The sequence below is a fragment of the Eulemur rufifrons genome, chromosome 7 (assembly GCF_041146395.1).
Source record: "Eulemur rufifrons isolate Redbay chromosome 7, OSU_ERuf_1, whole genome shotgun sequence".
NCBI lineage: Eukaryota > Metazoa > Chordata > Mammalia > Primates > Lemuridae > Eulemur > Eulemur rufifrons.
In genome coordinates, this window is record NC_090989.1 from 168,071,191 (window position 1) to 168,088,603 (window position 17,413).

The 17,413-nt window shown below is 41.4% G+C and overlaps 1 protein-coding gene across 9 annotated transcripts in view; it reads right to left on the reverse strand.

The window, feature by feature from the left end:
• The window catches only part of CADPS (calcium dependent secretion activator), a 454,766-nt gene extending 446,050 nt beyond the window's left edge, over positions 1-8,716 (reverse strand). For 4 of the 9 annotated variants that reach the window (XM_069473769.1, XM_069473770.1, XM_069473771.1 and 1 more), the window contains exons 1-2: positions 8,187-8,326; positions 7,886-8,081 (exon numbers count right to left, since the gene is read on the reverse strand). In XM_069473769.1, the coding sequence (XP_069329870.1) occupies positions 7,886-8,081; positions 8,187-8,326 (336 nt within the window). Of the gene's footprint in view, positions 1-7,885 lie in introns of all 9 variants that reach the window. The other 5 variants (XM_069473767.1, XM_069473764.1, XM_069473765.1 and 2 more) reach the window with 2 other exon arrangements.
• Between the last annotated feature and the right edge of the window lie 8,697 nt (positions 8,717-17,413).

Consider the following 17,413-nt stretch of genomic DNA (forward strand, 5'->3'; position numbering starts at 1 on the left):
ACTTATGTGAGTCTTTTTACTACATATATGAAGTTTTGGACATATATATGTTTAGAATTTGCTCTTTACACAAACACAAAAACATATTTTGTGAGTTCATGTGTAATGATAGTAGTCAATATCATTAATGTCAATCAATATTTTTAAAAGAGCTATATGGATCAAGACTAAAACATGAAGACTTGAAAAAGGTGGGTGACCTATTCAATGACAGCAAGCATCACGGAGGAAAGAATGGGTATGTGTAAAACAAGGGACTCTGAGGGCCTCAGAATTTACTAGTTGAGTGGCCTAACACCCTTTATTGGAATCTTCTGATAAGTTTGTCACAAATCTTCCCACATATGTGTGCTTGACATTAGCCATTTTTAAAATCTCCTGGGAAACTCATCTATGCTGCTTTTGTTCACAGTGGGCCTTTGAAGCCAGGGAAAAGGGCCCCTGTTCCTTGCCTAAAGAAATACTAGTGAAATGTCTCAACAAAAGAGGAGAACAAGGATGAGGGATGTAGTGTACCCTCAACTCCATCTAGTTTATAGATAATACTCTAAGCATAACCACCTGCCTTCTAGGTCTGCTTTTGATGTTGATGATGATGGTAACAGTAATCATGAATATAAGGCTTGCAATAGCCAGTACTTCATGCTTATTAACTTTCTCAATCCTTTCACAGATAAAAATGACACAACACTGCACATACCAACTTAGCAATAACAAAAGCTAACATTTCTATTGCATGTACCACATGCCATACATTGTTCCAAGATCTTTACTGTTTTATCTCAATTAATTTTCACAAGAATCCAATGATTGAGGTACCACTATTATTCCCATTTCACTGGTGAGTAAGGTGAGCCTCAGAGAAGTTAAGCAAATTGGCCCAGATCACAGAGCCAGTTAGGGGTAAAGCCAGGAAGAAAACACAGGCATTCTAATTTCACAGTCTATACTCTTAACCACTGTCCTTCAGTGTCCTTCAAGATATCAATAGCAACAACCAGACTCAAACCATTGGCTGAATTCATCGCCTTTTATTTACCTGTTGAGAACAGAAAAGTAATTATTTCACATTATTAGACTGAAAAATGAAAAAATAATAATTTTGATCATCAGCTCTCCAATTCTGCAGAAACCATAAATCTAATCCTCAGAAGGAAACTATTACAGTTGCCAGAGACAGGGAACATAGAGTTCCAAATTTCAGGGACCAGGGTTAGATAATTGATAGTTGTCAAGCAATGGTAAGAGGAGATGGTGTTGTCAAGAGCCAGATAGCTGGTGTCCTACCATGCAGATGTATATAGTGCCCCTCTTGGAACAAGTATAATTTAGTTCAAAGTGATTAACATCCCATAATTTACGTGATGGCTGGTAGTCTTATTTCTATTACTTTTTGCAAATTCATGAAAACTCAGGCCCAATGTTTCCACATCTTCAATTGTAAGAGAAGCCAGAAATCCAGATTTTTAGGTGAAATATTTTGATAGTTTTAAATGTTGAGAACTAATTCACAATTTAAAAAATGCTTTGTAGACAAAATACATTTGTGGATCAGTTTCAGCCCTTAGGCCAGAGTTTACAATATCCCAGGTAGTCTGTAGTCTTATAACCTTTTGAGATTTCACCTCCTCATCTGAAAATTTAGGTAGTTAGACTAATGAACCCTAACTTCATCTCTAACCATCTTAGATTCTCTGAAGACACTGCCTTATTTTGTAATGTAAAAACATACTGAATACAAGTTTGAATGAACTTATAAGTCTTCCTAATGAATAACTTAATTGCCTAGAAAGAGCTATCAACTATTATATCTGGAGGGGACATTAGAAATTATCTGAAGCTTCTTCATCCTCCTCTCCACATGACAGATTCAGAAATTACCCCAGAGATAGAGAATGACTTGCCTACAATCAGTAGTTCATTAGTGATAGTGTTAGAGCTCAAAAACACAGGTTAAGTTTCTGTTATTCAAAATGCTTGGGACTAGGAGTTTTTTGAATTTTGGGTTTTTTGGATTTCAGAATATCTGCATTACACTTACCTGTTGAGCATCTCTAATGCAAAAATCCAAAATGCTTCAATGAGCATTTCCTTTGAGTATCATGTCATAATTAAAAAGTTTCAGATTTTAGAGCATTTCAGATTTTGGATTTTCATATTAGGGATACTCAACCTGTCTGTTCTTTTCCTTATCAGTTAGCTTTTATCATTTTGTTGTGGAAGTTATTTGAGCTCCTAGATCCAGCCATGCCTGCAGTCACATCTGCACAAGAATTTTCAATTACATATACCAATAAGTCTCACACTCTCTTTTTTGATTTAGCCCTCCAGTAGGGTTTCTGTTACTGGCAACCAAAAGAGTCTGACTGATTGCGTCAAACAAGGACTCTTTTCCATATTTTAGCTACCTCATGCTCTTCTCCAGACTGGAATACCTATTTTTCCTATATTTACCCAAATCATACTAATTTTAAAGATCTAACTCTAGTCTATTTTTTTTGCATATGAATATTTTGATTTTTTTTTATTTCAGCTCATTATGGGGGTACAAAAGTTCAGGTTATATATATTGCCCATGCCCCCATCCCCCTGAGTCTGAGCTTCAAGCGTATCCATTCCCCAGACAGTGCACATCGCACTCATCATGTAGGTGTGCATCCATCCCCTCCCCCCACCTCCATCCCCCCCAAATTTCTATGAAGATTTTCTCTACTATTAAATCCAATCCCGTATGGCATGTGTACTTTCTCTGTCCCTTCCCTACTGTAGTACCTGTAATCTGCATCTTATAATTAAAACTTTCTTATTGAACTTATTTGTATGTTATCTTCCAAACTAGAATATAAGCTTCTCCAATTCAGTAACCATATCTCACAGGTACCTTTTGATTCTCCTACAAAGGCTAGGAGACAGCTTGGTGCAATGAGTAACAGTTCACTTATTTAGAACCTAGTTCTAAGTTAGAAGTGTCCTCATCATTTCAGCTTAAGTTTTATAGACACCTGGTCCCAAATCACAAATACTGGTAATACTTCAATGGCCTGTGTATTAAATTTGCTTTTGCAGGGGAAAGGTCTCTAACTCATTTGACTTTTATCATCTTACACAGTATAATTCTTCAGGAATGGAAGATTTCCTTTGTCCTTCAGTCCAGTCTTAGGGAAGCATAAGGTTATTCCAAGTGTGTAATGAGGCAAGAACCTCTCATTACTGTGTTGGTATGCTACATCTTCTGAAAATCTCTGCTAGTATCAGTGCATAACAGTTCCTTCTCATTGCACCAAGGAAATTGGGGGAGAAATGCCAAAAGGGATATTTAAATAATTCAGTTCTTCCCTTGATGGAGAGAGAAACATATAATTCTGTTTAAAGAAAACCTAGTTTAAACAGTCACTTAATTCTCTCAAAAGGTTAGAATATTTTATTTTTTTTAGAATACAAATCGTATGTTGCATTAACAAAGCAAGCCTTAAGAATTTTGCATAGTGGAGCAAACCAATTGCCTCCAAGCATATCTGAATAGATGAATCACTATTATTGATTTCAAATTCTCTCACACACATGCACACACACACAGACACGGGTGTGTAGTCAATGAGCACTGCGTCTTAAATTTTATGAATGGTATGGTTTTTGAGTCTTTCCTAAACAAGAGCAAAGAAGTAAATGAATAAAGATGGAATTTCCATGGATAACAGTGACTCAACATTAGCCATAATTTCATGGAAAGATACAAGCTGAATCACACGGAAGTGAGTAGCTTGAATTTATAACACATTTGATGCGGTCATAAAGTCCTCTTGAATGAAATAGGAGTTGCCACAGAGCAGACACAGTTTTAGGATTGCCCCTTTCCTTCATCATATACATACAGACACACATGTATACACACCTATATATGTACATATAATACTCATTTTAGACTATTTGTAATCCAGACACTATGAATAATTCCTATCCAACTAAAATGAATTGGTCATGTCAATCTAAATATTACACAGAATTGTTTACAGTGCCTGCTTTTACATCCCCTAAGTGAACTAGCTCTATAAGTAGCTAGTTCACATGAGGTAGCCACCCAGCACCGTTACTACATAATTTAGAAACATATGGTGTAGCTTTGTCATGCCAACTTCTAGGTATTCACTGTACCATTCTGACAAAAGAAAAAAAAGCAAAGAACTGTTTTCCAAATTGTCACTTATGAGCTGCTGAAACATACATTGTTACAGTCTGGTGGGGAGATTTCTGTTTTGGTCATAAATTATCATTACCACCATGTTATATTTAGATTCACAGTAATGCAAGCAAAATATGCTTCTAAATGATAAAACGTTTTCTTTTCAAGTAGTCTGTTTAAAGTCTCCTCTTTTAATTGGAAAGGTATTGAAATGTACTCTTTTTATCAGTAAAAGTGAAACCTCAGTAATTAACTATCAAAATTATTCGAGCAATGGTGCCTTCTCCCCATGCTCCTTCCCAATTGTTCTTCTGAGCTAAAATATACATATTTTTTTCTTTCAGTCCGAACACAGAGAAAGGCTGACTCAGTCTGGTGTTCAGATTCCCTGCTCCCAGCCCATCCCTCTCCTTCATCTTATTTAGCAGGTTACTACCTAGGTGCCCCTGGTGGCTATATTTGACAGGTGTCCAGAGCAAGAGTGGGGGGCCTCTCTCAACTCAAATAGTAATAATTGTGGATAAAGAAGCACCCAGAACACAACACTTGGGTAAAGTGTTGCCAGGATATTATGGTTCCTTTTTCATACTGGAATATTTCTGGCCAGTATCGCATATTAAAAAGATAGGGTTTGGAATCAGAATGTTCCACGCCCCAATTCCCACTCTTTTACGTATCTACATAGTGCTTTAGGCAAATTACAAAACCTCTCTGAGCCTCAGTTTTCTCTTCCAAAAATGAGGATGGCAATTTGCACATTATCAGAGTTATAAGGAGAATTAAAAAGGACCTAAGAACAGAAAAAGGAATTTCAGTAAAAACTAAGGAGAGCTGAATAAACTACAGACTTCAGTTAATAATAACATATCAATACTGGTTCTTTAATTGTAACAAATGCATCATAACACTGCGAGATAATAATAGGGGAGACTGAGTGTGGGGTATATGGGAACTGTCTGTGCTATTTACTCAATTTTTCAGTGATTCTAAAACTGTTCTAAAAAAATCAAAACTATTTTTTAAAAAATCAAACCTTTTTTTTTAAAAAAATAACTAAGTGCCTTGCACATAGTAGGCACTTGAGAAATGGTAGCCAGTATTATGATATAGACTATTTGGTTTCACAAAGTATATTACACTCTTTATAATATGATCTCTTCTTTTCCCCAACCCAGCAATTCCTTTTCACAGACAGTCCCCTCTCCTCCATGTCACCCTATCCCTTTCTCTACATCATTCTTCCTTTTTTTTCTACTTCATCTATTTCTATTCTACTACAAACTCATGTTTTGTTTACAACTGATTTATCTTTCTCCTAGGCTAATCTTAGTTTCATCAACCCTTTGTGTTGGCTTTACATTTTGCCACAATGATTACGCATTAAACTTCTTAATTACTTTCAATGATTGCTCATTAAAAAATCAGAGTTCCAAGGTTTCTACTTGGAGAAGAGCAAAACACTCTTTTCTAGAAAGGCATGAAAAACTTAAAGATATGACAATGGAAAAGCTATTATTATTTTTTGTAATAAGGAGCTATATATTCAGCTTCCCAGTATAGCAAACAGCCCTGGGGTAGCTTTGTTGGGATATGTATTTAGCAATAGTTTGCTGCAATAACTAAAAATAGTTTGGCCAAATGCCAGTGTTATCAATCTGGCTCAGAGTCTCTCTGATGTTAAGGTCATGTGTAAAAACAGAACCAGCTTGCCCCTCAAAACCTCAGCTTTGAATGGATTCAGGTAAAACATAGAATCAGATCAGAACAACTTGGTTTCATGATCATCTCTCTCAGGTGGCTGAATGTTCTCTTTAGAAGAACTGGGTCTCTGTGGGATTTCTTTCTCTATACTAGTGCTGGACTGAAGCCTAAAGGACAGAGCTCTAGAGCCTTTGGCTGATAAGTGGAAGCTTTTTTTTTTTTTTTTCTTTTCTCTTTAAGTCACAACAGTTTTCATTGCCAAAGGAATAGGACATCTTTGGTTGGTGCTATTAACAGAGTAGACTTTGGAGGTGGAATTTCCCAAGCTATAAAGAGACAATTACTACAATAATTCCAAGCTGAAATGTGAAATATCAGGTCCCAGGGACCTAATACCCAACCTTAAAACATTATCCAAAAAACTTTTACTGCCCCAAGGATACTTCTGCTCTACTGTAGTCCAAAATACAGACTGAAAAAGCAAGGGGAAACAGATAGGGATGGGGAGGGGGGCCGGGGGTGTAGCCCACCTGCTGTCTCTTGCCCAGGAAATGAGTTTTATCTTTAAATAAAACTAATATCCCAGCTTGTGATAGCTGAAATAAATCATCAGTGCTGGGTGGTGTGTGTACATATATCAGCAAAACAAACAGAAATCTGTGCTAACTCAAGATAAGAGTGGATAAATACGGAAAACCTAACACTCTACTACAGCAACATATAATTCAGTCTTAAACGGCAGCAACGGAGAAATTCACTATTTTAAGAAACTAGTCTCACAGTCTTGATGGGGTTGGGGCTGGCTTCTCACATCGCCCCTCTGGGGGCTTGACTGGCTTTTCTGTTAGCTCAAGTGCGGCAGATTTCATTTAAGAGACAGAATGGAATGTTCTTCACTAACTCACTTCAACTGGGTTCCTGACTTCTTTTCTTGTCCCCCCACCCCCGCCACTACACTGCCCCTCGTCCAGCAGTAACCCCCACCCCTGTTTCTCTAGCTAGAGAACAGCTGATAGAAATGGGCACTTTTTTTTTTTCTTTAACATCAAAGGCAGCCCAGAGCCGCCCCAGCCTCTCCCTAGCCTCAGACACAAAAAGCTTTTGATGCCTATAATTGCGAGGCTTTTTGCAGCTGTACTTTATCAAGTCGGGAGCGGTAGGGCTTGGAGGGCCTAGGCGAGCCAGAAGGTGGCGGCGAAGTCACCTTGGGAAGAGGAGAAGAGGGTCAAAGAGAGGAAGGTGGAGAGGCTGACCCGGGTGGAAGGACCAGGGGGCGTTCTCCTGCTCTGGGGTTAGTGAGGAAGGGTCAGGGGCCGTGGAGAGAACCCCAGCCGGAGGGAAGCTGTGCCTGGGGCCCTTAGGTGACCCTAGTGGGTGATCAGCTGGCCCGGGGAGGGAGAGGAGTGTGCCCTTCGCAGAGTCACGGGAAGCTTTGCTTTCCGGGCTTGTTCTCTCCCGCCTGCCCCTGCGGTTGCTCTCTGCCCCAGCTAGCGGAGCGCTGCTCCAAGACGCTCTTCTCCCTCCACATCGGCGCCCCCACCTGCCGGGTGCCCCCGCCCGCCGAGCGCACGCCCAGGAGGGCGGGCCCGGAGCTGAGCGCAGCCGCCCGCCGCTGGAGAGCGCTGGGAGCCCAGAGAGCGAGCAAGGCCTCTCTGGGCGCTGCGGGCTGCAAGTCACTCCCCAGCCTCCCAGGCGACAAAGCAGGACCTGCCTGCCTCGCTCCGGGACTGGGAGTCTCGGGTACGCTGCGCTGCGCTGCGCTCCAGGCCCCTCGGCGCTCGCACAGAGCTCCTGGTGCGCTCCGGACTGGGTTGGGCTGGGCTGGGCCGGGCCGGGCCGGGCCGAGCCCGGCCGCTGGGAGGGCGCCTCGTAGCCCTTTCCCCAGGGCGCGGTCTCCACCTTCTTCTGCTCCTCCTCTCCAGCTGCGCCGCCAGCTCCCATTGTTCGCCCCGCCCGCCTGGCGACATCCCGGCGCTGCTCCCTGGGCCTCCCAGGCGCACCTACCTTCTGCTGCCGGCGAGCCATGTCGGTGGGCTGCTTGGCGTTGAAGGGGTAGGCGATGCAGCGCATCACGAACACATAGAGCTGCAGCCTCTTCTTCCTCTCCTCCTCCTCTTTCTGCAGCCGCTCCAACTCTTCCTTCTCCTTCTCGCTCACCACCGACGGGCTGGGGCTGGAGGGCCTGCCGCCGCCGGCGCGGCTGCTGGGCTGCAGACCCCCGGCCCCAACGCCGCTGCTCGCGCCGCTGCCGCCGCCGATGCCGGCGCCCACCCCGGCCCCGGCGCCGGCGCCGCCGCCCCCCAGCCCGGCGCCGCCGGCCGAGCCCTCGCTGGTGCGGCTGGGAGACAGGCGCGCGCCGGACGCGGCCGAGCCGAGCACCTCCTTGCCGCTCTCCTCTTCCACGATCTCATCCGATTCTTCTTCGCTGGACGAAGGGTCCAGCATGGTGGAGCCTGGGGTGGGTGGGGGTCTCTGGAGCCCCCGGCTTGGGTGCAAAAGGTGGGGGGCGCTGGAGGCAGCCGAGGGTCAGTTCTCCCGGGTGGGCGCTTCTCTCCGAGTCAGGGAGCGAGCGCGCTGCTGCTCAGCCTCGGCCGCTGCGACTGCTTCCTCTGCCCGGCGGTAGCGAGCTGGGCTCAGACCCAGGAGCGCAAGGGGAGGAGGGGAAGGGAGAGGTGCGTCCGTGGACCCGAGGTGGGCAAGGGGGAGAATCAATTGCGAGCCCCGAGCCCGCAGCCGGATGCCATCTGCAGCCGCTGAAGGAGGCGCCTCCAGAAAAGATGCCGAGTGTTGCAAGCTGTCGATGCAGCCAAGAGCCGAAGAGGCATCTTGCCGATTGGGGAGGGAGCGGCGCTTACGTGTTTATTGGCTTAACTCTCCCGTGTCCGCGGCGTAAAGGGCTGCTGCAGAGGGCTGGAGGGGGGAGAGCGCCAAGCGTCCGCAAAGCCTCAGAGCCTCAGTACTTCTGACCCTACTGCCTTGCTACCCTTCTCGCCCCCTCCCCTTTGTGGATAATTTCCTCCTGGAGCCCCAGCTCTCGTTGTCTATTCTCCTCTTCCCCTCTCGCGGACAAAAAGTTCTTGGGGGAGGGAGAAGTAAACCAGCGATGACTTCCTGCCAGCCAAGAGCGGGCTGTCTGTTTGGAAACGCTAAATCAAACAGTCTCACTTAAGAGGAAGTCCGCGAGATCCCATACGGAAAAGAAAGGGTCCATATCGGATCCTCAGGCTTCTTTACACCTGGGACGTGGGGGCGGTGGGGGCTGGGCAGCGTGTTCGTCCCACCTGTGTAAACTCTGATTCCTGCAACTTACTCCACCTGCTCCTACTCTAATTAAAATAAATGTGAATCAGACTTTGAGTGAATTGGTGTCTCGACCATGCGGCTCAACCATTTAAGTTGAAGCCCCTCCCTTGCCTACCCCCCAAAAGCTATGATGAATCTCCTTCAGTTCCCAAGAACTGGGATTACTTTCTGCTGTGGCGAGCCTAGAGCAATGGAAGGGTTTCTGGTTGCTCCGCTCCCGCTCCATTGTGACTCGCTGAAGGATCTGGGTGGAGGAGTGAGAACCCCGAGATCAGACAAAGACACCCCAAGAACTCAGCGGCGTCGACATCTAATGCATAGACCCTGTCGCACTGTCTTCACCCCTGCCTCTCGGGTAAACTATTAATACAAAGCAGCAGATGGTGCCTTGCTTCCCCCTGCTCCTTAGGCCAATAAACCCGACGGACAGGGGAGCTGGCCAGCGTGCTGAATCTAATCAGCGACCCGCAGATGGATTGAAAACAAACCGGCACAGGCCACCTTCGGTCCTCAGACTATCTAGAGACTTCTCTACCTCCCCCCGCTCCCCACCCCATCTCCTATATTTATGTATTTTCTAATTCTCTAATTATCCGTAGATACTTGTGGGAGTGATTCTAATAGTGTAGCGTGAGTTTAAAGTTTACATCACGTTTGCCTTTATGTATTTTTCAGTTTGCCGTGAGTTTTACAGTAGGCTTGAATAGTAAATTGAAGCTTTCTGGATAGCCTGTTTGAGACTTGCAGATGAACTCAGAACAACATCTAGTTTCACATTAACTCCAACAATTCTGCTTGATTTTTTGAGTTAAGTACTTGGATGGCTTATATTTGACTTTGCCACCATACTCGTCTCAAAAACACTACTTGTGTGGCTATCACACATTCTGTATAAATTTAAAGTAAAAAACTGAATGATATGAGAATTGCTACAAGTTGGAAATCCTCACTTTTTAATTTTTCTAAAGAAGTAAAAGATGTGCAAATCATGTTGTGCTAGTTTTCATGGAACAGAAAATGCCATGGTCCAATCAATCAACAGCCTTTATCCAGCACCTTTTTATGAAGTGAACGCTGTTCTAGGTTCTTCACGTAGAAGGAATTTTTAGGAGGCATTCTTTTAAAGAGTCTATAATCTCCTTTGGGAGATAGAACATAAACATGTGAAAAAGATTGACAGTACTTATTTAAGGCAATATATCAACAAATCCAGGTTAGTAAAGTGCAAAAAGCTTGCGTGAATGAAGCAACTTGGAGTGAAGAGAATCATATACTTCCCAAAGAAGAGAGTTAAATTTTAAAGAAAGAAACCATATAAATGGGTGGTGAAAAGGGAAGCTACTGAAAGTGGAAAAAGTGGTTTGCAAAGCCATAGTGATAGGGCAAGGGGTCAAGTAAAGTTAAAGACTGTTATGGAGATAGGGTTTGGGTAGGTAAGGGTGAGGGGAGGAGAAAAGAGCAAGCTGGAATTATAATCCATTTGGCTAAATGAAGGGACTCTGTTTAGGACACAAAGAAATGAATTAAGTTAGCTAGGAAATATGTGGCGATTTGGGAAGGTGGTGGTGTTGAAGGCCAGACAAAGGACACTTACTAATTAAATATTTCTCCCTTAAGTTATTTATTTATAAATGAATGAATGAGTGAGTGAAACAGAGTCTTGCTCTGTTGCCGGGGCTAGAGTGTCATGGGGTCAGCCTAGCTCACAGCAACCTCAATCTCCTGGGCTCAAGCGATACTCCTGCCTCAGCCTCCCAAGTAGCTGGGACTACAGGTGTGTGCCACCATGCCCTGCTAATTTTTTTCTATTTTTTAGTAGAGATGGGGTCTCGTTCTTACTCAGGCTGGCTCGAACTCCTGAACTCAAGCCATCCTCCTCCCTCGGACTCCCAGACTGCTAGGATTACAGGCATGAGCCACTGTGCCCAGCCTCTTATGCAACTTTAGGCATTTAAATATCATCACATCAGATGTTGGTGGCAGAATGACCATGAATTCCCTCTGCAGAACCATTTGGAATTTCTCAATTACTATAATAAAGTTTTGTTTGGTTTTTAATTTTTACAAATTCATTTAGGGTTTTTTTTTTTGTACAATCATAGTCATTAATATAGAAAATATCTACCTTTTGTTCATCATATAAACCTATGATTTGGATATTAAATATAACATTGCTTAGAAAAATCTAACAATCTTCTCAATTCCCCCTCAAGAATATTCAGTCAAAAAGGCTTAAACAGATTTTATCGAAAATACTTCTATAATTTTTTTCAAATGGTGTTTATTGCTGTCTTTTTAAATATACACCTTTTTTTTTTTTTTTTTTTTTTGACTAGTCAAATACAGTAGTGAGAAGAGGGGAAAGCAGTAGAACAAAGAGTTCATTCTATAACTGACCCTTTCAAAGACATTGCCTACCTGAGCTGAAAGTCAATTCAATGCCCTTGGAGATATTACAACTATTTGTAGTGTTGAAGATAAAATAGGCCAATGAGAACTTTAGGCATTTGAACTAGGAGTTGTGGCTTCCCTAAATGTACATTTTGATGAACAGTAAAGGAAAAAAACCACAGAATACATCCAGAAGCTATTAACTTTTCTCTACCTCTTGATATCTGTGTTTTTATTTTAAAAAAATACAATTCCACCATACATTACAATATAACTAAGGATTTATATGCTCAAACAAGCTGTTTTTGGTGTTTGCATGTTTGTGCCACATCTACTTTTGCGTTGTAGGGAACTTGGATAACCTCAAGGTGACAGAATAAATTTTAGTCAGCCATCTGGAGACTGTACCATGAAAGTAGAAGCTATAACATTGAGTTTTGTAAACCCACCCACAAAAAGCAAAGTCTAGAGAAAACCAGAAATGACTGAGACACCAAACCGGGGTTTTCTAATCTTAACCTAGATGGTCTCTATTCTCCTCTGAAGTGTTTTCTGTGATTGTGTCAAAGGCCACAAGCATCAGGAAATATCTGACTCATTAGCAGTTAATAGACACACTAGTGAAAAACAATCACTTTTTTATGTCACTCATAAAACATTTCATTCAAATATAACTGAATTTAACGCCCATGTTGATGTTTTTGTGGGTACATTACTAGAAGATAGTTTAGCCAACTTAAATATTTTATAAAATCTCAATATATTTTATATTAGTTGTATATCTAGTTGTAATCTTCTTATCCAATCAATAATTAATTTTTTTAAATTATAAGAATAGCTCACAAGCTCCAAAAATGGATTAATTTGAAACTTATGGTGTGCCTTAGGTCAAGTTAAATGCCTGGGCTCTCAACCCAGCCAGTTCTGCCTCTGTCACTTAATAGCAGAGCTATCCTGAGCAAATTATTTAATGACTCACTGTCCCCATCTGTAAAATCGGGGATAGTGATACTCATTTCCCTTAGAATGAGAAAAAATTTAGATGATATATTAAAAGTAATTTTTAATTTTTTTCAAGTGAAGAGAGGGACTTGTAATATAGGACTAGAAATTGGACACAAATAATTGAAAGGAAAACATTTAAAAAATCAGAAATAGACTTGAATAATAGAAGATTTGCTTTTTTATGTAATTGATCCCTGTTTTGTTTTGCACAGTATTGTCAGGGTCTTAGAAAATGGTCTTTTTTGTTTGAGAAAACTACTTTTCATCATTGCTCTTCATCACTTAATGATTCTTGCTAAAGCAAAATGAAGTGGGTTAGGATGAAATTAAAAGATAGTCATAAATCTAAAAATAATAAAAATCAAGCCATGCAAAAACATCTTCTTTCACTCCAGGCAACAAAACATGTTTTGGAACGATAAAGAATATTACTTGCAAGAATTGGTCTTGGAAAGCCACCCTCATTACTTAAGAAGATGAAAAAGAAAAATGGAACAACGCATTTCACAATAAATGTTTAACTTGAATGCTGAAAACCAACTATTCACAAGGGTAATCATGTTTCTTGCATGCACAATTTCTTTTAACAGAAGTGGGAGCTAGGTGTGGTATGGATTGAAATACACTTTATGTTGGTACATGGACGAGATGGAGGGTTTTGTCGTTTTGCATTGACTCTAGAATAAATTTACATGCCAGCAAATAGAAGGGGAAAAAGTACCCAAATAGCTATTTTCACATGATAAGATATTAGGTAGATGATTTATCTAATTAGCCCAATTCTCCAATTAGATTTTCCTTGATAAATGCTGCTAACATTACATCTTCACCTTCTCAAAAGAATTCTCTGAGTTGATTGTCTGGGTTAGAGTTAATTATTTTCACAAACTCTAGTGGCTTTCAACTGGAAGGCTTTCTGCAAATTGTAAATAGAAATGTCTGAAATCAGGGTATTTTCATATTAACTAAGGTGTTTTCAGTGTTAAATAACTGAATGTGGAGGGTTCCTTAATTTAGGCTGCCCTAAAACATATGAGTCTCACCCAGTCTTTCAGAGGAAGAAAGTGAGTAGGAAAAGGAGATTGAGAGAGACTTAATGAATAAAAGAAAGTAAGCAAAAATGTAAGGATGGGTTCTGATCAAAGAATAGATACCGTCATCTGGGTTAGGGGTTAATAGGGGTAAACACATTTTGGGGAAATGCTCTAAACCAACTCTGGTCCCCTCCATGCCCAATCAAACTAATAAAAGGGAAGTTTGTAGATCAAGGCCTGGGCTCTGCTCATAGGAGAGTTTTTCTTCTTCCTCTTCTTCTTAGGTTGACACTGACTCTTCTTCTATATTAGAGTCCACTATTCCAGCCCATTATCCATAAGAACTGCATCACTCTTCTCTTGTTTCTTTCATCAATAAGAACTTTCTGCCCCAGTCTGATTCCAAAATAATATTTAAGGAGATGCTGACATGCTGTTATTTTTTACTCATAACATGTACCTAATGATTTACCATGAGAAACAAGGAACTTCTATAAGAACCTGGTGTTGCATTAAGATGGAGCTTGGTATATTCCAACCAGGCCCTTGTGGATGTACAAATTCTATTCTTTCATTGTTCTTTATCACATGTGAGTCTTGAGAGAGAGATATATAAAGAATAATTGAATATACAAATCATAATGCCATTATGATGATAGCTGGGACAGGACTCAATAGTCCCCCAACACAGAACTCTGATGATGCTAGAGTGAGCCATGTATTTTTGGCTTTATATCTAAACAGATTATCTATCCCCATAGGCCAGAATTCACATCTTGATATGTTACCACCCTCTGGTCAGTTACAAGGTACAGGAAACTGAAACAACAATTAGTACAATTAGGCATGCCTGCAAAAAGATAGAAGAGCCTGCCCCTTATAAGTCTTGAATCAATTCACCTGTCACACGGAAGAAGACAACAGAAGAGAGATATACATGGGTGATATACTTCCTTAATGCACAGAGTCCTACCCACTAGTAAACATATCTCAACGGGCATACTTTACCTGATAAATCTGGTTAATATTCCTTCTTATATATTTATTAGAGATAGGGGTCTTATTATGTTGCCTAGGGTGGACTCAAACTCCTGGGGTCAAGTAATCCTCCTGCGTCAGCCTCCCAAGTAGCTGGCACTAGATGTGCATGCCGCCACAACAGGCAAATATTCCCTCTTCTTGGGGAGGGGACTGAAGAAGGTTAAAACTTGGTTGGCAGAAAGCCAGGAGTTTATCTTCACTGGGGAGGAAAAGATTTCTTTTTCCCTTTTCTATCACTAAGTTTATGGCTGAAGCCCTATAATCAAAGACAGATTAACAAGAGAAAAGCATACATATTTCTTTAATATAAATTTTACATGATATGGGAGCCCCCAGAAATTAAGACACAAAGAAAAAGGGAAACTTGTGAATTTTTATTCTTAGGTTTGGTCAAGAGTGAACAGTCATGGAAAGTATAATTGGACAAAGTGGGTATGATCTAATGGTAGTAAACTGGGAAGAACTTAGGAAAGCTTGTTCAGATTCTTCTCTGTGTCCCCATGTCTTCAAAGATAAAGACATTCCTTTCCTCTGGTATAGGAGGACCCCTCACATGAGGGTCTTTGTGACTTGCTTTAGAGGAAGTTCAGAGAATTCCTTCTAGGTTTTATGGCTTGCTTTAGAGAAGAAGGGTATGGGAAGGTGACAGTGACCTTCCTGCTTCCATTGTTTTCTCAGATGCCAAGGTACTATATTTTGGGATAATGTGTTCTGAACTTTATCACCATTCTCTGTCTTAGTCCATTTGCTTTCTTATAAAGGAATATCTGAGACTGGGCAATTTATAGAGAAAAGAGGTATACTTGGCTCATGGTTCTGCAGACTGTATGAGAAGCATGGTACCAGCATCTGCTCCTGGTGAAAGCCTCAGGAAGCTTTTATTCATGGTGGCAGGCAAAGGGGGAGTAGGCATCAGGTAGTGAGAGGAATGGAGCAAGAGAGAGAGGAGAGGAAGGTGCAAAGCGCTTTTCAACAGAATGGCACCAAGCCATTCATGAGGGATCTGCCCCTATGACACAAACATCTCCCACTAGGGTCCCCCTCCAACACTGGGGATCAAATTTCAACATGAGATTTGGAGGGGGCAAACATCCAAACTCTATCATTCTCCCTGCATGATCATGACCTAAGCTACCACTTTTCACCAACTGGCTCAGCCTCTTGAACTCCTGATTGTTCTGTAACCAAGAACCTGGACAACCCCCTGTACTTGTTCCTCAAGGGCAGGTTTCTCTCTGTCAGTTGTATTTATTTGGAATTTTGGCACTATTTTCCACAATATCTTTGAAAAAGATAATAAGCTAGTACATACGTGTGTTTAGAACAAAGTATAGTCCATAGTAAACTTCTGATAAATGCCAGTGGAGATGGTGATACTGTGATACTGTTGATAACTATCTTTTATTCCAGATAACAAGACTTAGCCCTATTTTCTCAGAAGGGGGAGGGACATAGTTTACTAAAGCCAGTGAGAAATCTTTTGTCCCTTCAGAGAAAGGCCACTTAGACCTGCGACCTACAGTAAGGTAAGGTACAAGGCAACAACACAGGTCTTGGAGGGTGTAGGTGTTGTGTTCTTTCAGTATAGATTTAACACCTCTCCTTCTTCGCCCTCTCTGATACCCTAATCTACTTTTGTATTTTTAGAAATTACCAGCATAAGGAAGAGAGTTAAGTGAAGAACAGTGACAGGTATTTAGGTTGGAAGAATCGAACAGGACTCTAAAGGAAACACATGGCGTGTTTGAGTGGGCACAGTAACTGCCATGGGGATACGTTCCCACCTTTTCCTTGCAGGGCATTACTTCATGCCATAAAAAGAGCAATATACACGCTTTCCTTGGACTAGTGAAAATCAGTCTCCATTTCAACCAACTCATAGGAAAAGCAATAAATATTTAAAGAATATTCTGCACTCAAAGTCAACTCATAGTGGAGAGGCTACAGACAGTTAGACCTAAACCATAAAGCCTTATATTTCCTTTCACTACTATTTGTACTGCCCAAGAACATGAGAGCCTTATGAGTCACCAAGTCATTTGTATTGCCAGGTATTGAAGCAGCACATTTACCATGCAGTAGCCACAACTCATTTGATTAATTCGGAAAATGTGTGGAAATGGGAAAACCTTGTGGGTGTGATGATGCCTTCAGGCAATAGGTTGAGTAACCACAAAAGGGAGCAATTGTTTTTTTCCACCCATACAGATGCATACCCTCTGGTGACTGCAGGGGCAGTGGAAATGACTTCATCATGGAGTAACTGCATTCTGTGGCTCAATTATATATTCAGTGTTATTGAAGGCTACTAAGTCTTCAGTTCCTTGTTGATGTTTTACTAGTTGGGAGATGAAAAGTCATGAATGTTCAAATTGTATCCAAATTCACAATACAAAATATGTGACTTTAAAATTACTCTCCCATAGGAATAACTAGTTCAAAAATATAAAAGAAATTGTAGCCTATTAAGGGTCTGTTTTTTTCCCCCCAAATTTGCCCAGGTTGAATGGCATCTAGGTGATTAAAGCAAACTTCTGACATTCCCATGATCATCATTATATTCCACAATTATCAATATGGTCCCAAGATCAAATACTGGTCTTTTCAAGAAACCATAATCACCCTCGTTATTGCCATGCTTTGTATACTGATTTTTAATTTTTATAGACAAAGTTCGCAGAGTAAACCATGTCCAGGTACCTCTTGTTTTATTCAGTTAGTCATTTCTAGAAAGAAAAAGGACACTTGAATGAAGAAT